Raw genomic sequence first — 12226 nt, 5'->3', positions numbered from 1 at the left:
ATACAATCCATGATAGCTCATGGTTAAACCTACAAAGTCCGAGAACTTTGTTGTTGTCTCCTGTCAAACTGTGACCTCTACTGTGAACACGCGCAAGTATTTACCACAAAAGGCTTCTATAGTATACGAGCACATTCTAACTTATAGTTCTCAGCTCAACTAAATCTGGCGCTCAAATTTTTAGAGTCTGAACGCTTCGCGAAAACAGTATCGCAATGTAAAAAGTCAATATGCTTCGGAATCGCAAATAAAAACGTGAGAGTCGTCGCTGGCGCGGTGAGGATCGGAGAGCACCAATCAGAACAGATGCCACTTGAACTTTGGCCAAGTTTAGGTTAGCCAATCAAAGATGAGTAAAATTTTCGATCCAATCCGCATGGCATGGACCAAGTTTAGTAAAAAACAGTCACGAGGGCGGACAAATATGTCAGGTCTCCGTCAACTACCAGGAGCGCAGCAAATGCCAGGAACTCATCAGGTTCATCGACGAGAACAGCAAGTTCAACGAAAAGCAAAGCAAGTTCAACGAGAAGCACAGCAAGTTCAACGAAAAGCACTGCAAGTTCAAATATGGAGACCATGGTAAGTTCAGTGAGGGGCACGGAAAGTTCAATGGAGGCAACAGCAAGCGGAATTGTCCCTGAAGCAACTACATCGCCAAGGCGTTCAGGCAACGAAGCTATTATAGGCTATGTTCACCAGTTGTCTCCGATAAAACGTAACAAAAAAACACTATTGACTATTCTACACTGCTGTTACAAACTAAAGATGAAGAGCCGCAAGAAGTGTTGCTGTGCTCTAAACACAAAAGGCCGCTGTTGGTGGATAGCGAGAAATGTCGTACGCTTGTAAAGATTCAACGCATCACCTACATTTCAGATGGCGAGAAGATAATTATAAATTACATGACCAAGATATCAGTACCTGGACAAACTGAGTACTCATTTCAGTTAAAAGAGAGCCTGATGCCGGCGCGTACGCAGCCCGTTTCAATTGAAGACATACTAAGTCGTACCAATGAATGGGAGAATGTCACATTGAGCGGAAAAGTAGTACGTGTTGGCGACATTTCAACGGTTGGTGCGAAGCAGTTGAAATTGGCGGAGACTACGTTTGCAGATTCCACTGGAACTATAGTTGTAGATAGATGGGAACAGCATATTCCAATGATTGAAAACGGGAAGTTTATCGTATTGCCCCTGTTCAAGTGCGTTCTTGGGCTGGAAAGAAGAAACCTTCTACTACTGTACGTTCAGTAGTAACAGAAATTATTGCTGATGACACACTTTCAAAGGTGTTCGTTTCCGAAGAAGATCTGAACACATTAGACTGTAATGAAGTAACGGTGAAAGCGTCAAATATTCACTCAGTTCAGGCAGTTGAAACATTCATTCATTGTTTAAATAAGTATTGCTCAAGACGACTTCTCCAACCCTCGGCGAGAAAAATAGTGCACTGTGACAGGTGTGGATACACTATGAGATCTAGTAATTGTACTAAACAAGTCTGTGCAAAGATTGTTATCCAACTTGAAAGTGGCGAGCAAGTCAATTTAACGGCATTTCAAAGTGTTTTGAACAGCATCTTTGAAGGAGAGATTTCTTCGCTGTCAGAAACCTACGTGGCAGAAAAGCTTTTACTTTTGGAGGAGGTAATTATTAGATATAATTCTGATACGCAAATTATCACAGGGCTTCAGTTGTAGAAATTGTCTTAAATGAAAGCAAAAGTTATTCACTTTTATTAATTTTGAAATGGAATTACGAGTTGCGTTGCGTTGCTGAATTATGTACTGGAGAAAACGAATGATGTAGTTGAAATTGTTGGATATTTATTTCATCAGGCATTGTTGACACTACTATATTCAGGAATTTAAAATTTAAGTCAATTTAGATGATATCTTGTGGCATGTTACTCTTTTCAAAATCAAAACGAGTTGAGTTAGTTTTGAAATCGCTACAATAACAGGTCTCGTTGGGTTCTAACTTGCTTGAGAAAACCAATAAGTTTATAATTGTTAACTCGGAATAACTAGCTATTCCAGGCTGGACTTTTTTCGTAATTTGGCGAATAGTTAGTGTTTCAGGCATTTTTGAGATTAATCGGGAATTAAAATTGAAGTCAGTTTAGATGATCTGTTGTGTGACATGCTACTGTTTGCTTTGCGAAAATGTCATTGTCACGTAATGCGAAGGAAAGTGTTCTCTCCATTTTTTTTGTTCTAACCCTGTGTCACTTGAGCAGAAACCATTTTGAAATGCGAGGTACCTATGTTGCATGAACGAAGCGTCTGTTGAGAAATGCATTTTCCCTGCCTTATTACCTTTTGCACATATTTTTGTAAATAAACTTTTGGGTGTCCTAGATAAAAAGGGTTTTGGCTTGATGGCATGTGGATTGAATAGACTAGAACTTCCGGTGGACTTTTGTAATAAAATTTATGCAGTTTGAATGCTTGGCTATTATTTATTAATTAACTCCCTGAAATTCCTTGAAAGAGAGACTTGTAATAAAGGAGTTTATAACTGGCTTCAAAAATGGATGGAGGGTGAAGTTAAATCCTGGTGACGAGTGATATTATTAATCTGATATCAAATGAGGGGAAATGTGCCTCTCTATGTACTTAGATGAGTTTGGCATACCAGGTAGCCTGCATGTCAGGTACTCAAGAGAGATAAAGAAAACTAGAAGTGTTTTTGAGCTCCTAGTTTTCTTCCCTCTCTACTACCCCTTCGAATGCTGATGTAACTCAATGCTGCTGGACTGTAAAACAGTGGGTTGTATGAGAAATAAGAATATCAACACCCTGCATTCTTCTCATGCTTATGCTAAAAACAATTATTGGATGAGGTTTTAGTGATGGCCAGAATAATCAAGGTATTGGTAAGTGTTATCAGCCAAAGGTTGAGGCTGATAACACTTACCGAGACCTTGATTATTGTGGATATAACAAAAACCGAATCTAATAATTATTATTATACATTGATTTAAAGAAAATAAAAAAAATGCATTATGTTGAAGAAGTGAATCAACCAGGCATGTTCTTACTTCGCTGTGTGAACTTGACATTGCTTTTGCTGAATAATCTGCTAGCATATTAGTGAATAATCTGTAGGTTGCACTGTTTCCTTGAATTAACTGTAGGCTTTTAGTCAATGAGAATACAGATGATGACTACAATGTATAATAAGTGTCATTGTTGTGTCCAGGGGGGACAAAGACTTCGCACATTTCTGAAGATAGAACCTGATGGTCAAGAATTAATGTCACTTTGTTAAGAGAATAGGATCTATTTATATGATTGCATCTCATCAAGAAAACTGCTATCATTGTTAACTTTAAGCTGTCAAGTTGCATGGAGTTTATGGTAGTTTATAGCCTTATATAATGTGACAGGAATAATCTCTTTCCAGCAGAGGTAAAGACAGTTACTGTAGTAGTATCCAATCAGTGTGTTTAATACTCTTCTGTTTTGATGACTACTTGCTCAGTTAAATAATGTCAGGCATTTTAGATTTCATTAACAATAACAAAGAGTTTCTATTGGATAGATTCCACGAATGTGCAGTCCTTGCAAGAGTCCAGTCACTCAATTTCCAAACAGTTTGATGTTGGATGTTATCATAGTGTCAACATAAGGAATGTTGCACCAAAGAGTTCTTCATTTCCTTGATTGTAGTCAGCACATACTGTTCTTGTCGAGTCGATCACTTTAAATATTGTAGGACCTGGATTTTCCTCCACATCATTTGCTTGCCTTATAATCAATGGAATATAAATATTGTAGAATTTCATTTGTGTGAACCAAAATTTCACTTCATTCCTCATTTTGTAATGCCCAACCACTTGGTTCAACGTTGGTAAGTAAAACACATTTAAATACAACATCATAAACGTTATGTTCCAAAATCGCCCTCTCAGACGCGATAAAACAGCCTTTGTCTTAACAAAGCTGTCATGACTGCCAATCCTTGACCGATATTGTTCCATGATATAATGTCGAACAATCGAGATGTCAGCGAAAATTTCGATCCAGTATTCTTTTCTCAGCGTCTATTTCGGGCTCTATCAGTGAATTTTCAGTAGCTATATCAGTGCTATAAAGTGCTCCCTCAGTGAGGATCAAGCCGAGTAAAAAACATTGGCTTGCGTAGGCGTAAAAGCCTCTTATGAACTGAAGTGCAAAAATACACAGGCCGCACTGACTTCGTGCTATTAAGGCTACGCTGGTTAGCTTGACTTCAAGAATTGCTGTAATGACGAGAAACTGCAGCAACAGCTGAAAATAGTAAGATTAAGATAAAAACAAAAAGACACTAAGAACATGCGCACAGGAATTTCGAGGCTATCGCCGAAATTCAGAAGGCTTGACACTTACTTTACAGTCGCTAACAAATTTACGCTTAACTACGATGGTTAAAAAATTTTGGTACGCTAAAGCAAAAAATAAAGAACAGCTAAAGAATGAAACTTACCTTCGAAACACCAACAATCTATACTGGAAACAAAAACGCAACACTTACACAGTGTACGCATGAGACAGCCCCAAAATGGCCGATTTATGACGGGGATTCCCACGAGCATACCAGTCCTCTCCCCCGACAAATAAATTCGTACTGATTCCTACCACCACCGGGCGCGGCCAATACACAACTCCTCCCAGATGACCTTGCGATCCCGACACGCAGACATAGAAACCCTACGGACGGTAGCATAGTGGAGGCTGAAGCCCCCTCAAAAAGTGAGTAAAATATAAATAAATAAATGAATCCAGTGCAGCACATCATCATGATCAGGGAACAGGTCTGCAATTAGTCTAAAAGCTCTCTACTCCACTGCCATACTTTTCTTACAAACTACAAACGTCAATCCTGTAATGCTTCTGCAACTCGTACAGTTGTGAAAAAATGTAAGAACACGAACCAAATAAAGTATTGGACCACACTTTCCATCCGATTACCAACGTAAAACCCACTTAATAGGCTGGGAAAACACGAGAAAGTTTGAAAATCACAGATAGAGAGAATATGGTCTATTGGTTTTGTGAAATTAGATTTTAATTTTTTTTCGAATTTTAAGTTTCTTTTAAAAACAAAACAGTATGTTTCAACGAACAATAGGTTTTTGACCACTCGTAACATCTCAGTTATCCCATAAAATTTATTCAGTGATTGAAATTAAAAAAAATAAAAAATAAATTTTGTGAAACGAGTGATATTGTGATTAAAAAAATTATAATAATTATCGACGACGTACTGCACTGAAACATTCAAACTAAAACTGATAATTAATAAAATTAAAATATGTACAGAAAAGGTGTAAGGAGGACTTTTGTCTTCCAGAAAAAGCAGAAGAAGATACAGATACAAACGCAACTTATGAATAGAAAATGATAATGCAAATATATTTTTCAAGAGCTTCAAAAGTCATGGCTCTACGCCCTTGCAGACAATACTAGTATAAGATCTGGCATAATTGGAAAAACGAGCATAGTTTTTGCTCTTTCTATAAAAGTAGCTCTGCTAGCATAATCAACATATTTTTTGTTTCTTTGAAGGGAGTTTTACCAGTATTATTATTTGTTTGATGGAAAAGGTTAATTATTTTCAAGTTCGTTCCGTTGTTCATTCATTGTGTAGTCTATTTTCAATTTTGGAATTCCTTAGGGGGAAGAAGGTCACCGCAATAATTAGTCGTGCGTCTCCTATGGGACAGGGCACATCGAGAGTAAAGAGTGCTTCGGTCCCAGTTTCCACTTTCACTGGCAACAAACTGATGGAATTGAAGGGAAACGTGATGCTAACATCTTACATTTTAACGCGTTAAGTCGCTACTTCTAGTCTGGAATTAAGTGCAGTGGTTAATTGTGTTCTATCAGAGCAAGTAAGTAACTCAAAATAAAGAAGACATCATGCTTTATCAAAATAAATATATCATTTCTTGGTTTGTCTTTTTTTTTTAAAAAGCATATAATATGAAAAAGTAGCATGATTTTCAAAAATAAGCACAGTTTTGAGCATAATTTGCAAAAAATCAAGCAATGCTAATGGCGCGATATGCTTTTTTCAGTAGCAAAAGCTTTAAATACCTACATGGCTTCAGTGGTGGAAAGAAAAGAACACAAAAGATCGACAATACGAAACCACGACCATGGCTGATCAACAGCCGTGTCACTTACTCACTTTGCATGAAATAGGTGACAGAATTACCTATATGAGAAGAAAGACTGTGGGTCGAGAATAAGAGAAATACGCAGCCAAAACTCAAATAATAATAATAATAATAATAATAATAATACTAATAATAATGATACTACTACTACTAATAATAATAAGAACACCAACAGTTGCAGTAATGATATTGGCCTACTGCTAAACCCCAAGAAGTGCAATGCAATCCATCTGAAACGAGGTGAGATACATGAGACCCCTGCAATTAAAGTCAGCGATACAGTAGTGGTAAAACCTCTGGAAGAAGACTCACAGTAAAAGTTCCTGGGAAACTTCGAGAATGTGTGTCAAGAGGAGAGCAGGACGCTGGAGTGTGCTGAAAAGACATATCGACAACGTTTGTCAGTAATTTGGTCGAGTCCATTGTCAGATGTCAATCGTGTGGTGGGCTCTAATCAGTATGCACTAGCAGTCCTTAGTACCCCATGTAGACGCAGCACTGGGCGCTGACAGAACTAAGAAGGATTGATCGGGAAGCGCGGAAAATCATGGTAACAAATGGAGCAAAACACCCATCGTCATCGACCGCTTTATTGTACGTGTCGAGGAAGAAAGGTGAACGTGGCCTGCAGTCCGTAGGGGTAGAATACAAGATCACGAAGATTAAGGCAGTAATGAAACTGTACTCAAACAGTGACCCTGGTATGAAAACGGTAAGAGAGTTTGAAGAGCGCGCTGCTGCGTTGGGATGTCAGTCACTCATTACTGAGGCCCTGAGGTATACGGTGAAGAACTTGGACTGACGTTGAGGCTTGCATACCCGGAACCAACGTTATGTGAAGCTGCTGGACAGGAGGTGACTGCGACAAAGGCAAAGCAACTGCTGAGATCAAAGTATGAAGAACAGTTGTTGAAGATAGTACGTGACGAAGCAGGGCAAGGAAAGTTGCCTACAGCAAGATGGAATGATGATAGCGTAGGCACTAAGAACTGCTTTTCATGGTTAAGCGACTGGACGTCATGCCCAACGTAAGTTGTGGCTGGCATGTATGAGCTGTATGAACAGCTTCTACCAACGAAGTTATACCAAGTTAAGAAGATTAAGACATCACAGTCAAGTAACATTTCCTGTCGTATGTGCAATAAGGCACCGGAAAGCTTAGCTCACGTATTATCGGGATGTTCAGCCCTCACCCAAAACAAGTATTTGGCAGGACACAACAATGCACTGAAAGTACTTTATTTTGAGTTGCTACGAGAGCCACAACTGGTCGAAAGTCCTCCTGCATGGTATTCGCCAATCACGCCTAAACCAGAATACGTCTCGGAGGATGTCCAAGCATTGTGGGACATACCAACTTTTGGGGAGAACCAGAAACTGCAAGCTAACAGAATCGATGCAAAGATAGTGAACCATAAAAGTAAGGATGTAGTAGCTTGGAGATGAGTCGTCCATGGATTGAGAACAGAGGAAAGAGAGATGAGGAGAAGTCAGTAAAGTATGGTCCATTACGATGGGAGTTACAAGAACGATACCCTGGATATACAGTCCAGCAACACAATATTATCATGGACGTGCTTGGAGGTTGGTCAAGGAATATGGAAAAAGGATTACGGAAGTTGTTGGGAAAAAAGACAAAAGATGTGCTACGAAACATGCAGAAGTCTATAGTGTCAAGTACATTGAACATTGCAAGGACTTTTAAGATCATAACATGAACAGTAAAACTACAGACGAAACTTTTGAAAGGTTGAACATTATAAGAACATTATATAAGCATGAAGTTTATTCCCACCTATGAATATTAATTTGAAGGATATTTTTAAACATTGAAGGAAATTTAAATATTGAGTTCCGTATATTAGAAGATTAATCAATTTATTTAAAGAATTTAGCCTATAAGTTTTACGGCAATCTTATTCACAGAACGTGACTTAGTTGTTGTTATGTATATTAATAGTAGATTGTAAATATATCAGCGATGTTATATTAGTATTAGTTGTATCTTAAATAATTTTCCATGCTAGCAAATAGGTTTTTATATTTTTATAAGTGCAACGATGTGTAGTTTCATAGGTTACGCTGTGCGCCTTGTGAAACTTTTTTTTCCTGGTAAGCAACCGCCTCTCGGTTAGCTCAATGGACAGAGCGCTGGACTGTAGTGCGGGAGGTCGAGGGTTCGAGCCCCGGCCGGACCAACACTCAAGGTCTTAAATAATTGAGAAGAATTTGCTACCTTTCTATAACATCAAGAAATGGTTAGATATTCTAGTCTTCTCGGATAGGGACGAATAAATGGAGGTCCCGTCTTCTGCAGGGTTGGGGCAGGAGACGTTAATTTCCCACACACGAGATTACTGTGTGATGGATGTCCTCCCCTGGGGTGCGATGGGTGGGTTAGGACAGCAGGTCCACATCAGCTATTACAGCTGCCAAATTAATCAACCTACTTAAACAAATAAATGAACTTGAAGTTCAATAAATAGCGTCATAATAATAATAATAATAATAATAATAATAATAATAATAATTATAATAATGCAATAATAATAAAAACTCGAAGAGCAAGCCGCGACTGGAAGCAGATGAATATCCTCTTATGTTCGGCTATGTTCAAAGGGTCTACCTTTCCGGTCTCGAAGCTTTTGATAAGACTTGCAAAACCACACAGACTTCTTAACACAATGGTCATGAAATTGCAAAAGGGCGAGTCCATGTCTAAGTGCCGTCTACTTCTGCGTATAACGTCTAAAATCCTCAAGTTTACTCTCGCTGATGTTCACGCGTTATAAGAGAGACAGCTCCAACAATATTATTGCCTGAGGTAATATAAACATCAGTGAGTCATCTTTGGCCATTGCCGCTTGATTAGCTTTCGTTGACTTGCAAAGCGCCGGACTGCCGCGTGCAGGAGTTCGAGGGTTCAAGCCCCAGACCAGACCAACTCTCAGGGTTAAAAAATAGACGAGGAGAATGAGCTACCTTTGTATGACATCCCCAATTAGTTAGACATTCTAGTCTTTTCGGATAAGGACGAGAAAGCGTAGGCCCCGTCTCCCGCATTTTTCTCTGTACTGGCTAGCAAGAGACGTTTAAAACCCACGCACTCTTTGCAAAAGGTGGAGAACATAGCTCCTGCTGGCGTTGGGCCCTGCTGTAGTTTATACAGTCCCTCATTCAAACCTACTTTAAGCTAAACTGGACCAGCCTGTCTAAATAACGCAAAAAACAAAAATGCAGAAACACTGAAGCAATTACTGGAATTATTAACAGAGGCCGTCTGATTTCTCTGTTGAGGGTAAATTATAAACAAACGAAACGTTTATGTTTAGTTTGGTCAAAGAAAAAAAAAAACAAGAAGGCCTTCGATGACAGCATGGTTCAAGAATTTGTGTTTAGATTACTAGAACTTTCTTATTTTTTATATGCGATTAAATTCTATAGGTTTTTCTCTTAAATTCAACATATCAAGCAATTTGCATGATATTTTATATTTTCCTTGATAATGGAGTCATGACTACTCCGAATAGTCGGATTTTATCGTTTGTTTTTACACTTTTTTTTTTGTCTTAAGAAATTTAATTCCTGGCATTTTTTGTGGAGGTAAGCATTTTTAAGTGAAACTTTTATTTATTAAAACTGCTCCATGAAAAACGTCGTGGAACTGAGAGAGCAGTTGCTGAAAATGTGTTTTTCCGCAGGTGTATTGTGGTACGTTAGTACACCTTTCGCTGTTCATTACGAGAAAATACACATTCATTTGCGTTAAAAGGCGAACAAGTGCGTGAGAATACATTCATTAGAGACAAAAAATCGTCATTTGCACGTAAACCAGAATCAATAACGATTTTTTCATTTTAATCAGCATTCAATAACAATCTTGGACATTCTTATGCGTCATTCGTCAAACAAAAGAGAAAATATACTTTCTTTCGCGCTAGCATTCAAGTCATTTACACCATCTTCAAAAGTCAATAGAGACAATACACAAACAATATAGTGCCTAAACCATTCATTAAAATTTTTATCACACTGTTTGCAATCCAATAGCATTATTTAGTTCTTAGTAACCGAGCGGGAGGTCTTTATATTATGGGAGAATCTTGACCGAGGTCGCCAGTACAGACCGAACGCAATGAGTTCTGTACCAGCGACCGAGGTCAAGATTCTCCCATACAGACCGACCTAGCTCGGTTAATAAGATGTTTATTATATGGCTGTGTCTTATATGCCAATTTTTTATATTCTTTGTACCTTTTTTTCTAGACCGGTCTAGATGCCGGTCTAGATGGGAAAATCTAGACCGCTTTCAATATTGATTTCAGCCAATCAAACTCGTGAATTCGGTAGTTCCCAATCCTTGTGAGACACAGCCATATAATAATGGATGATATTAGTATGACTAAGACAATTATTAATGCACTTGTAAAAACAATTCATGATCATTGTTTTTTATATTCAGTATGCAAGTAGCGTTTTTCAACTGAACACCGATTTTGCTGAATTTACATTCAGTAGAGCTCGTCTGGTTAATTCGCTTCCAAGAAACCGAATACTACTCTAACACAGAGAGGGAATCGTGAGAGGATTTGAGGACGAGGAGGAAGTTTATCTTGCGGTCGCGGACTCACTCGGAGTGAGCCGATCGACGGCAAGAGGCATTGTGGCGCGCTACATCAGAGAGGGAAGGATCCAGGAGAGATCACGAGGAGGTAGAAACAAGGTGCTCGTGGATGATAAGATGAGAGATTTCCTAGAGGAAATCATCAACGAAAACGGCTTACTCACACTTGCTCGGATAAGCTACCACTCAAACCCCAGATCCATGACCGCACCGTGGCAAGGACATTAGACGGGATGCTCTTCCGAGAGAAACTTGCAAGGCCCCTCGCTGCTGACAGAAACAGACTTGATGTGCTGGAGAAGCGAGCCGATTACGCCACTTGGTTTAGGAACCATACCATAATGCGCCACCGTGTGTTTGTCGACAAATGCAGCTACAACATCTGGACGGCCAGAAGGCACGGTAGAGCGCGACAGAGAGAGAGAGAGGGCGTACCGTCAAGTGTGCAGCCGGCGAGGACGAAACTTGACCGTGACCATGGCAATTCCGCCTATCATGGACTTGTGTTTCCTCAGTCGCTTTTGGTGGAATGAATGCTGTGCGTTTCGATAACTTCTTGGCACAGGCGGGAACAAATCTAGATCCCGATGAGGAGGTGACCTTTGTGTATGACGGAACACCGGCCCACCGAAACCCGGTCATTCCCGCCCCAAACACGGAGCTTAAAGTGCCTCCTCCCTACAGCACAGGCAGCCCAAGCTCTCTTTGAGAACCACACAAGGAACACAATTTGCATATCGATTTATAAGGATTTGTATGGGATTTTCTACAAGATAGCCATAGAGATAGTTAAAAGTGAAAATATTAAATAAAAATGGCTTACCTTATTCCATACGTGTGTTGCTTGCTCCTGGTGTCGTTATTTTACCGATTTCACTTGATTTAATCGGTTTTTTTTAATCCTGGTTTTCTCTTCTTAAAGAGAAGACAAGGCCGAACACTTCTGTCCAGACAGCCTCCCGAACGAAGTAAAAAATGCCAAGCTAAAATGTACCCACGGCCACAAATCCACAGCAGAATTCAAGGGCAAAGGTTGACCTTTCATTTCGATTCTCTAGCCACACAATCTCAGCCCTGCGATCGACGCCAGGCGGCTCTTCGAGTCCTCAGTGAAACGTTAAAACGTTTGCAGACATCCGAGTCCTTTTTAAACACGACACAACGACCGTTGAAATTGGCTTGTTAACCTGGTCATGTTGGCAAACCAAGACTCGCGGGGCTACTAAACCTGAGGGGACCCCGGGTTTTACAAGAAGTTTTGTTGACAAGTTGAAGTCTAGTACTCCCGCGAGTGTTGGTTTGCCAAAATGACGAGGTTACCAAGCCGATTTCAAAGGTCGTTGTGTCGTGTTTAAAAAGGACTCAGATGTCTACAAACGTTTTGACGTTTCACTGAGGACTCGAAGAGCCACCTGGCGTCGATCGCAGGGC

General features: G+C 39.6%; 1 protein-coding gene and 2 pseudogenes across 1 annotated transcript; all 3 read left to right on the top strand.

Annotated features, from left to right (window-relative positions):
* Positions 1-424: 424 nt before the first annotated feature.
* On the top strand, positions 425-2452 carry LOC148720354 (uncharacterized). Its single transcript, XM_088737611.1, has 3 exons — positions 425-582; positions 812-1080; positions 1185-2452. The coding sequence occupies exons 1-3, from the start codon at positions 425-427 to the stop codon at positions 1703-1705; spliced, it is 948 nt and encodes a 315-aa protein (XP_088593737.1). The 3' UTR covers positions 1706-2452.
* Positions 2453-7197: 4745 nt separating this feature from the next.
* On the top strand, positions 7198-8040 carry LOC148720353 (uncharacterized; annotated as a pseudogene).
* Positions 8041-10912: 2872 nt separating this feature from the next.
* Positions 10913-12226, top strand: part of LOC148720352 (uncharacterized) — a 1893-nt pseudogene continuing 579 nt past the window's right edge.

Source organism: Stylophora pistillata, chromosome 11 (assembly GCF_964205215.1).
Source record: "Stylophora pistillata chromosome 11, jaStyPist1.2, whole genome shotgun sequence".
In the NCBI taxonomy this organism is placed as follows: Eukaryota; Metazoa; Cnidaria; class Anthozoa; order Scleractinia; family Pocilloporidae; genus Stylophora; species Stylophora pistillata.
This window is presented reverse-complemented; position numbering and strand designations above follow the sequence as displayed.

Coding starts and splice junctions, on each gene's coding strand:
- LOC148720354 (XM_088737611.1), top strand. CDS start 425: ATGTCAGGTCTCCGTCAACTACCAGGAGCGCAGCAAATGCCAGGAACT. Junction 583..811: donor GTTCAAATATGGAGACCATG/GTAAGTTCAGTG, acceptor TAAACACAAAAG/GCCGCTGTTGGTGGATAGCG. Junction 1,081..1,184: donor TGGCGACATTTCAACGGTTG/GTGCGAAGCAGT, acceptor GAAAACGGGAAG/TTTATCGTATTGCCCCTGTT.